This window comes from Ascidia mentula, chromosome 6 (assembly GCF_947561715.1).
Source record: "Ascidia mentula chromosome 6, kaAscMent1.1, whole genome shotgun sequence".
NCBI classification, from domain to species: domain Eukaryota; kingdom Metazoa; phylum Chordata; class Ascidiacea; order Phlebobranchia; family Ascidiidae; genus Ascidia; species Ascidia mentula.
The window spans coordinates 3,594,490-3,604,860 of NC_138571.1; the positions used below are offsets into that span (position 1 = coordinate 3,594,490).

Below are 10,371 nucleotides of genomic sequence, written 5' to 3' on the forward strand. Positions count from 1 at the left end.
GGTCGTGAAATTACATTGCCAATAGTTGTATGGGGCTTGGTATAGATTTTAATGCCTAATCCGACATCAATCTTGGCAATGTTTCGTCAAGGCCAGGGACGAAGGGAATAAGAACTGCTCCGCTAGTGCGCGTTTCATCCTTACGGGTTATTGCCAGTATATTTTGAGCGTGCCATAACAGTGGTGATTGATAGGGATACCGGTACATTGGTGAACAATGACACCACATCAAAGGATACCATGCTGTCATGTTGCTCCACTCGTAAGCTCCGTACCTCGACTGCAAACTCGAGTGAGTTTTTCACATGGTGCGGACTATTGCCCAACAAAAGGAGCGATTATTTTAGCATTCTTGAGTCGCTTCACATTCACAAAAACAGCGGATGCGTCAACGACAAGGAACAATGTGTTTACTTTCCTGCAGTTTATAACAATTTGTTGTAACTGTTGCGCCTCCCGCAGTGTTTCGTGTTTTGCCTCTGTCACGTGATCTGACAAGCGGTGTCAACGTGTCCTTTTTTCTTTTTTTGTGCCCCTGAATGTTTTAGTGTAGTTTACTTTGAAATTGCGGCATCAAAACCTGATGAAGTCTCGCCGCATGGCAGACGAAACGTCATAAAATACAGCACGTATATTTTATGCCAGCGGTACATTTTAAACTAAAACAAACCATTATTCAAAGTTTTGCAACATTTGTACTTGGTTAAGGATTGCTTTATTGGAATACAAACCCATCCAAAATTCTGTTGATAGATCCCCAAGTAAAACACTTGACACTGATTTTCGGTGAATTGGTCCAAAAAAGTTAGATGACCTTCATGTCAATGTATGACTTTTCACTTTGGTGTGTAATTTCCTGACCTTTATAAACAACACAATCCCGGGCGTATGGTTAAATATTGTAGTGTGAAATCGGAAATTACTTGGCGTGTATATTCACCTCACTTAACCAACTTAGCGCTGGTGCCAGGGATTGCCCACCCCTGTGTTAGTGATATTTACCACAGTATGAATACCTGCCATCCATCTTCACAGTAAACTTCTTCTCCCGATCTGATATATTGGCGACCTTTAAGATCTGAAGTCTTACAGGAATCCCGTGAAACAGAATATATGAGATTCCAGAGATCTGCAGACGGTTAAAACTCATCAGATTGGTAGAAGTATTGAGGTAAACTCATTTACAAGCAAGTAGGCGGTGAAAACCACACAATATTTGCACGACCTGGATTATGACCAGAATATACTCTCTGATATGGAACCCTCTCCGATTCGCACGTGATGACGTATATGTTGGGTATGCCAATACCTTTGCCCGTAACTCACGTCATGACTCGCTTTTGCCCCTAGTGGTGTAGATATCTCACCAACCTACACCACTAGGGGCAGAAGCGAGTAATGACGTGACTTACGGGCAAAGGTTTTCAGAATTTGACACATATGTGAGATTTACATTTAAACAAAGTAAAACTCAACTGTTGGAAGTGTCACTCAGTTGACCTTGCAGTTGATCCACTCTGTTCGACAACTCTGTGAATATAATGTTCGATGTGTGAGTGGACATTGAATGTTAAGTGCATGAACTTAACTGTTAGATTTGCGGTTCTGCTCACTTTGCAGTTGATCCACTCTGTTCGACAACTCTGTGAATAAAATGTTCGATGTGTGAGTGGACATTGAATGTTAAGTGCATGAACTTAACTGTTAGATGTGCGGTTCTGCTCACTCTGCAGTTGAGCCACTCTGTTCGACAACTCTGTGAATACAATGTTCGATGTGTGAGTTGACATTGAATGTTAAGTGCATGAACTTAACTGTTGGATGTGCGGTTCTGTTCACTCTGCAGTTGATCCACTCTGTTCGAAAACTCTGCCAACAAAACTTACGTTAACGTTGACATGTTTTACGTCACTAACATTACCCTTGTTACCATGAACTCCAATGTAATCGGTCTGCATTTCTTGGATCGTTTGGTTTTTGTCTTTTTTAAGTTGGCCTGGAAACATGCATGTTTTTCTGATATAACTCTTAAGAAACAAAACAAGCTACTTTTTAGACCAGTCCAGGTCAGTGCGTCTTTGTGTTATTCACCGAAATTAATAAAGTGCCTTTTGTTATTTACTGTGCGGACCTTCTCAAAAAATACAACATAATTTTTTCCCAACATCGTATGGAGGAAAACCACATATTGATACTTTTCTCCACGTTTTGTTTGATTATCTGTGTTGTTTATGCACGCAACACACCCCTTCTATCCCTTTGTTTTCATCGGTTTCCTGCACTCACATGTAATTTTGCACAAGTGTAAAAAAACTTCACCGGGTTTTCTTAGTATGGTTCGGTTGTATTTTTTTTGCTGGTATTAGTTAAGTTGTAAGATATACTCAATACACAAAGGTCATTAATGTAGTCAGTAACTGGATAGCTGTACTAGTAATCACTAGGTGGCGATGATAAGGCCAAAAGGTGGCGCTATAGAAAGATAATATACTTTGAATATCCACCAGGTCAGTCTGTTGGGTTTGAATTTCCTGCAACTTGTTCGTAAGTTGACCTGAAAGTGCAATCGTTAACGAAAAAGGGAAATATTTTTATAACAAAACCGGTGATATTTAATTCTTTGTTTTATTACAAAACCGGTAATATTTAATTCTTTGTTTTATTACAAAACCGGTAATATTTAATTCTTTGTTTAAAGTAATTATAACTTCCTGTGTATTTAAGTGTCAGCTTTCACAATCTCATAAATTCTCATATTTTCCTACCATTGGTCACGAAGATCTGAATCAAACCCTGAAAAATATTTTGTTTTATTCCGTGATCTCTAAAATGAACAGAATCTAGCCCCTGATGTTGCACAGTCTTAAAACACGACAGCAATTATCCGATAGGAAACGTTTGAAACAAAGTGTTTCTGATTACCGTCAGTTGGTTTATTTTTTAAAAATTGTGAAAAATCGATTTCGCCTACAGCATACGTCATCATCAGTTTCTGCATTAAAGCACTCGAAGTACCTAAAATAAGCCAACAAATAAAAATAAAACTGAAATGGTGAGCAGAATTTCCCCTACCACTGCATCTACACAACTGCAAACTTCACACCAGTGCAAGACCCGCTAACATGAGCAACATTAAAAACAATGATAAAAGATGTACTCCATCCATAAAACACAACACCAAACAAAACTTTATTTTTTAGTTTGTTGAAACTTGGGTACGGTTTCCTTTCCTTTGGCCCCAGGCTGTTCCACAAATACCACCGGAAAACAACTTAAAATGCTTAGGCGCGTACCTGCCGGTGGGTGCGCGTTTGCAAAATGGTGGCGCAAAGCCGTCTTGTCGTTGCTTCCCAACTTACTTTTGGTTGAATTCCAATCTGTGTTGTGTCCAACTTGTGGTTTTGGCTAACGTATTGTTCATGACATGTTGTGCACGTCGCAACATAAATGCTGAAATTCGCACAAGTTACATGTTGCAGCAGTTTATATTGTTTGCCTGCTATTGTTGTTAATGTTGGCGTTTCATTAACCATGGATATGTAGTTACCTTGGTGACCGCCCAATGCGAACCGCCCACAAGGGTAGCTACCAGGAGGGTCGTTGCAATCCGTTTGGAGAACAAGTTGATTGTCCTCGGTAAAGCATGCCGCTTGCGCCGCCTCAACAGGGCCACTTCCTCCAAAGCCTTGAGAACAAATGCAGGAAATTCTCCAAGAAAGTCATTGTTACGAGTATCGCAGAGGCACGAACGTGGTCAAATAATTGCTTGGGGTACAGCATATCCTCATGTTATCCAGCTCACACTAAAAGAACAATACGTTGGCCAAACCAAAAACAAATTTTCAACAAGATGGACACAACACAGATTGGAATTCAACCAAAGGCAAATTGGAAAGCAACGATAAGACGGCTCTGCGCCACCATTTCGCAAACGCGCACCCACCAGCAGGAACGCGCCGAAGCATTTTAAGTTGTTTTTCGGTGGTATTGGTGGAACAGCCTGGGGCCAAAGGACTGGCAACCGTACCCAAGTTTCAATTAACATTTAAAAAAGCAGTTGCTGGCAGTTTTGTTTGGTGTTGTGTTTTATGGATGGAGTACATCTTTTACCGTTGTTTTTAATGTTGCTCATTTTAGCGGGTCTTGCACTGGTGTGAAGTTTGCAGTTGTGTAGATGCAGTGGTAGGGGACATTCTGCTCACCATTTCAGTTTTATTTTTATTTGTTGGCTTATTTTAGGTACATGTAGCATCGAGTGTTTTAATGCATTTGATTTGCAGAAATTGATGATGCGTATGCTGTAGGCCAGTGTTTCCCAACCGGTAGCATGCGTGCCACCAGTGGTAGGCTGTGCCATTCCAGGTGGTACGCAAACACATTTTTGGACATTACGTCAGCAAGTACAACACGGTGCTAAGCACAAAGCCTAGCCTGGATAAATGCTACTTCGTAACATTTGTCGAACAACCTTGCTGCAGAACAGTTGACGTATGCAAGTCGAAATGGCAGGCCATAACCAATGCAACAATTAACATTCAACGCATGGTGTTGCCCAGGATACGATAAACACAACGTTTTCTTATTGTTTTTATTTTTAACTTTTTTTACATTTTCTATTTATATTTTAATCTTTAAACCGTTCTAATCCATCCAGCCACTGGTGTGATGCCTGAAAAGGTTATCTTTGCCCCGCGAGCAAACCACTGACGCAACAACGTTTTTTGTTGCTACCGTTCAACTGCTGGTGTGCTTGTGTGTTTTTATTTGGTTTGGTACAGGATTGCGGTCTGGAGGCTAAGTGTGTGTTAGTCTTGATATGTGCCATTGATACTAATTACTACGATTACTGTTGTTGTTTTTAGAATACTGAGGATGCCACATAGGCGAAATATATATATTCAAAAAAAAAATTGATTGGTGATTAAGTAGATATCTAGGCCAGTCCTAGTTAACACATTTTTGTAATTTGCGGATATAGTTCGAATTTAAAAAATCGCAAGTGTTCTTAAAATGTTTCTTACTCCATCCCTTAGGTTACTTTGTAACACTCAACTAGGTGGTAAGCGTCGAAATTGTTTCACCTCCATGAGGTACGACAAAAAGGTTGGGAATCACTGCTGTAGGAGAAATCGATTTTTCATAATTTATAAAATATAAACCAACTGAATGTAATCAGAAACACTTTGTTTCAAACATTGTTTTATTCCTTCCATTCGTATTTACCCAAGTAGTGGAAGCGTACAAGATCTATGTTAGCTCCCAAAACAGAAACGAAACTTTTATATTGGTCATGATTGATGTAACTCGTTTCACAAAGAACACGGTTGATTTATTACGCTCCAACTTACGTTTACCCATAGCATGTTGACGCTACGCTAATTTCTTAATGACAAGACACTTACAAGAGCGAGAACTGCTGCAATAACAAGACCCTGCACCACCAGCACCACCACGAGCACAAACTTGGTTCTTCTAAGCTCAGCGCGTAGTTGTGGCAAGTTCTCCTTCCCCGCGCTTTGCAGAGGTTCCTCGTAAACTGATTGTTATTAAGTTTACAGACGTGCTTTTGGTTCGGGTAATTTAGCTTCCAACAAAGCCTTACGCTACGAGGTCTAGTATCTTTATCCTTGAGTTTGTCATTGTAATATTCAAACTCTTACATAAGCCCATTTATGGCGTTTCATTATGCAAAGGTTATGACGTCATAATACATGTTGTCAAATAAATGACATTTTGGTACAAAGCTTTCAGTAAGCGTCAATAGTGACGTCAAAAGTTGTTAAACAATGGTTTTGACTTTCCCGCTTTATTCACAGCAGTTGGGAAACCGCGTCAGACAACAAGATCTTAGTTTCTCCACACAAAGATAATATAACCGGTTTGTACGACTTACTGTGTTCCTTGGGATCAGAGCGAATCGTAGTTTCATAACTTTCTCGTTTCATTTCGATGAAAAATTGAATGATGATCGACCAGTGTTGCGACCTTTCTTGGCACTGATGATGAACACTGTTGCGACCTATTATGCCAAAAATGAGCCTCTAGCCGAGTATTAACAAATTGTTTATGATCGACGGGAAATCCTATTTGATTAACGCATTTGACATAAGATCGCACGTGAGTTCTAATTGTTGTGTGTTCCTAACCTGACTTTAATTGAAAAAAAACTGAACAGAACCGAATCACAAAACCAAAGAACTGAGGTGAGCACAGTACAGCATCGAGCAGAGCTACCCTGCCTCGCCTCACCTAACCTAAACGCGGAAATGTTCCATTATTTAAACTGGAGGTTTAGCACACTTAGGGCGGATGCCCACTGCAGTCGTAAGCGAGTCGTAAGGGCATTACGTCACGACGATTACGACCGTCGGAGCAATTGTATGCCCACTGCGTTGGAGCGCTGTCAGAGAAGCATTCGGCGGCGCCGCTTACGACGAAAGAAGTCAATTTAACGACGCAACAATCGAGTAGAATTGAGATCTACTCCGTCGTACATCGTAAGCACATCGTAACGAAATAGCTTGTTGTAGAGTTGAAAATATGATTCGCTGTGCTGTTCATGAGTGTTTTAGGATTGCTTTAATGCTCACTACTGGTGAATAATTATTTAAGTTTATATAAAAAAAAACTTTTTTCTCATTTTTTGTGATATTTACAGCAAATTTGGAATGATTCATGTGTGATTAGTGAACATCTTTTATATTAAAACACAATGATTATGAAACATGTAACAGCTTATTTGGCATCAAGCTAACGTCATGGAAAGGGGATTTTATTGTCCAGTAACTAATAAATTTGCAGTTGCACCACAGAGAAACTTCTATAAAGAGAAAGTGATGTAAGGTAAATTTATAACAAACGTCCAATGTTAAATCGACTCAAAGGTTGTAGTTCATGATAGCAAAAAGATCCGGAAAAGTTTTCAAACAATTTGATTACGCAGATAAATCGTTCAACAATTAATATTTACACATCACTTTAACACAAAAACATATCAATCACTTCTTCCTGATTTTCATTTCAATAATTTTAAGTGAATAATGGTGACCACGGAAATGATACCAGCCCACACCATCAGCATAAGATTCGTATGGACCTCCGTAATAAAAACCATTTGGGTTTCCCGCGTGACAAATTGTAAACCACCAGCCACCTTTGTAACTCATTGCACAGTTTCCTGGATGAGTGTCTTGATCGTTATCTTTGGTGGCGAAGTTTCTCCCAGATGGTCTCATGCCATTGCCTTTGGAAATTAAACTCGGTTTAACAGATTAAAATGGACAAACTAATATGTCTTCAATAAACTTCATGTAGTTCGCTTACCTGCTGGACCTGAGAAATTCTCCCAGTTAAGTCTGTAACCTCCTCCTTCTCCTACTGAAAAACGACTGAAACAAAATTAACTTCGTTTGGATCCAGTTAGTTTGCTTATATTTACCCATAAACAGCATAAGTTTTATTTCCTTCGAAATCTTCCATATCAATTCTCATCTCATATTCACCACCACTACTGGTTATCTGATGGAGTTTCTCAAGTCCTGATCAATAATAGAAATTGTTTTAGGCATGATAATATCTGACACTCCACTGAACATTTTCTCACCCAACCAGAATTCTCCGTCAAGTTTTCCAAATCCATTCACATAATCGTTCCAACCTCGATTGAAATTTTCAGACCCATCTTCTCGTTTCTGAAATACCTGAACAAGAATGTCCAACATTTAATGTGGTATAAAATGTAATATATCACATGCTAGTGATGGATTTACATATTTAAAGTAATTTGTCGACTCACCAGCCATCCACCACCATCTGTCACCAAAACACTTGGACACCCTTGCGTCCTCCAGTGAGTGGGTAAATCGTGTAAACACCCTCTTTGTCGTTTACATGTCTGGGCATGACGTCACTACAAGTGGTCTGGTTGAGAGCAGCTGTTAAACATTAGACGTTGCTTTCAAAGAAAGAACAAGGAAATTATTACAGTAATAAACATGATTGCACTTTTAAGTCTCGCTTCAAGTTGTTGCAAGGCAGTTTGAAGTTGAATTACTCCATCACATTCGCATTGTTCTGCAGATTCGCCTTTGAACCCGCGCTGACCTGGAAATCCACGAGGACCTAAACATATATACATTCCGGAATGTATTTCCTCTGATAACATACATTTTAAACTTCTTATTTGTCCTTTACTGATGGTGAAGTTAATGATCTACAAAAAAATACTTGTTGTTAAAATAAAAATTAACATCCTGTTGATGGCGATGCTTAAATATTTTTTGCATGAAAAATCACTGTTGATACATCGTGGTATTGCAACGTGTTTCAATTAGAATCAAACAACCCTACAGGCATATATTTGTGCATTTGATTTTACCTCTCTTTCCAGGTAGACCTCGAAGTTTTGGGGAATTATTTCGAATTCCAGTTGATTGAAACAAACCATTAGTGCTTCCACATTGAAGGCTAACTGTGCATGATTCCAAACTTACCTGACTTCTTACACTTGAAATAAACAACACCAGCAAAATAGTTCGTTGCAACGCCATCATATAATTGTCTTGCAAATCGTCTCTGGAAACGTTGACACAACATAAGCGAAATGGCAATAATGTGTAACATACCCAGCTTTATAGAATTATCTGCGATGTTATCTGACACCTGACATTTCATTTTATGGTGGGGAATTCTACTTCATGGATTCCTTGCAGTTTCATGAACATTTTAGTTGATTGCGGCTTTAAATTCGTATACGATTTTCTGCACGACTGGCCAGGTACGTTTCACAGTGATAAATATCCTGAGGCGTTTTCGTAACCAATCTCAAATGAAGAAATGTCTCGGATTTGTGAAGTGAGTTTTACCACGTCTCGGTATACTGGCAAACTGCAGTAATTATACGGAATTTTCGTCGAAATATCTATTTATCAATCAAAATATATCCGAAATTAGACTGCGCAGTGGGACGATCCTGGCTTGTCATGCAATATCATATAACACTCACGTGTTGTCTGATAACGGTGGTGGAGCTCCCCTCCGTATGTGAAGGACACCCCGCAAAACAAGTAAGCTACCTCAGCTTAGTCGGAAGATCGTTGGTCCTGATAAGCTCAAGGTCGTGAGTTCAAACATTACCGGCAACTTGTTTTTTTTTAAATATCGCAATGACGGGACGAGGAAAATGGTTGTTCCAGCTTGGCTGCGATGCCACTAACCCAGTGTTTCCCAACCGGTTGTGCGCGACCGCAATCCAGATGGAACGCGAGCACCTTTGTTTTACCTCCAAATGGGATGAAACCAAAAAAAGGTAGGGAATCACTGCACTATCCCTTAATATTATTTACTGACGTCATTGGTGGTTTGAAATTTGTTCAACAGAATAAAGAATTTCATTCAGGTCGGATGGCTGGAAGTTGTTTAAATTGGGCGCCACCAATTAATTTACAATGTTTGATTTTCCTGCATGTTCTCCTTTTATGGTCGCAGATCCCGATTTGTGAATCTACACCAGATCTGAAGCGTTCCAACTTTCCTCATGTTTATCTATCGTTTTTTGTAAACGAGCCATTGCGTTTGTTTTCTGTTAACCGCGTGGCTCCAATGTCTGGCTTCAGCCGTAAGCCATATGACGTAGACTTTTTGCAAGTCGGTGGTGGCAACTCCGCTTTAGATCGAAGTTGAGGTTGAAAAGTTCACTATGTTTGTTCAGGAAATTTATTATCAATCATCAGCATGTTTTGTCTGTGTATAAATGACAACAGTTCATAATGTTATGACAATATATTGTGATGAAGTCCCTTGTAAATTCGTATCTCTTCCATTGGACTCTTAAGGTAGGTTTTTGGACTTTCGGAAACGTTAAAGCGCCTGATAAGCTCGACACCAGGGTGTGGATGTGCTACATTCCCTGCCGTGGGTGCAGCGGTTGTTCATTGGGAAAACTGGGCGCTGTAAATTGGCGTCAATGCATTTTTGGGTTTTATCAGAGAAAGCCAAACTGAACTGTCAAATCTGATGGATCAATGTTTATATTTACATGGATTATCAACATAAAGCAAGGAAACGGTTGCATGCGATGTTACAACAACGACATGATATACAAGGAATGATAAAACGGAATATGTTGTCAATATCTAATTGACACGTTTACACAATTCTGTGAAAAAAGTGGTAGGCGAAACGCACGGAATGCTTTGATAAATAATACCATGACAATAACAATAATGCAAATGTATAGTTTTTGCTATTAACACAAAAAAATGATTTGTGGGTTAAATACGGTTTGATACAATGGTTTTCGTATTTACGACTTGAAGCCATTTTCAAAACAGGTGAAAGTAATTTCAATGTCTGTAAATAATTCTAAATCAT

The 10,371-nt window shown here is 39.3% G+C and overlaps 2 protein-coding genes and 1 pseudogene across 2 annotated transcripts in view; all 3 read right to left on the reverse strand.

Annotated features, from left to right (window-relative positions):
• Nucleotides 1–10,371, reverse strand: part of LOC145906899 (ryncolin-1-like) — a 43,512-nt gene that overhangs the window by 3,381 nt on the left and 29,760 nt on the right. The window lies entirely within an intron of this gene.
• Nucleotides 56–2,589, reverse strand: LOC145906284 (uncharacterized). Its single transcript, XM_082993702.1, has 8 exons — nt 2,492–2,589; nt 1,931–1,996; nt 1,816–1,869; nt 1,703–1,756; nt 1,590–1,643; nt 1,477–1,530; nt 1,017–1,129; nt 56–280 (listed from the first exon to the last, which is right to left on the reverse strand). Exons 2-8 carry the CDS (start codon nt 1,956–1,958, stop codon nt 56–58), a joined length of 582 nt encoding a protein of 193 aa, XP_082849828.1. The 5' UTR covers nt 1,959–1,996; nt 2,492–2,589.
• LOC145906286 (microfibril-associated glycoprotein 4-like) lies at nt 6,842–8,549 on the reverse strand (annotated as a pseudogene).

Bases quoted from the DNA above. Each gene is read 5' to 3' on its own strand.
- LOC145906284 (XM_082993702.1), bottom strand. From the start codon at position 1,958: ATGCAGACCGATTACATTGGAGTTCATG. The intron at 1,757-1,815 runs GTTAAGTTCATG...TTGTATTCACAG, and splicing joins ACAGAACCGCACATCCAACA to AGTTGTCGAACAGAGTGGCT. The intron at 281-1,016 runs GTATTCATACTG...TCGAGTTTGCAG, and splicing joins ACTGTGAAGATGGATGGCAG to TCGAGGTACGGAGCTTACGA.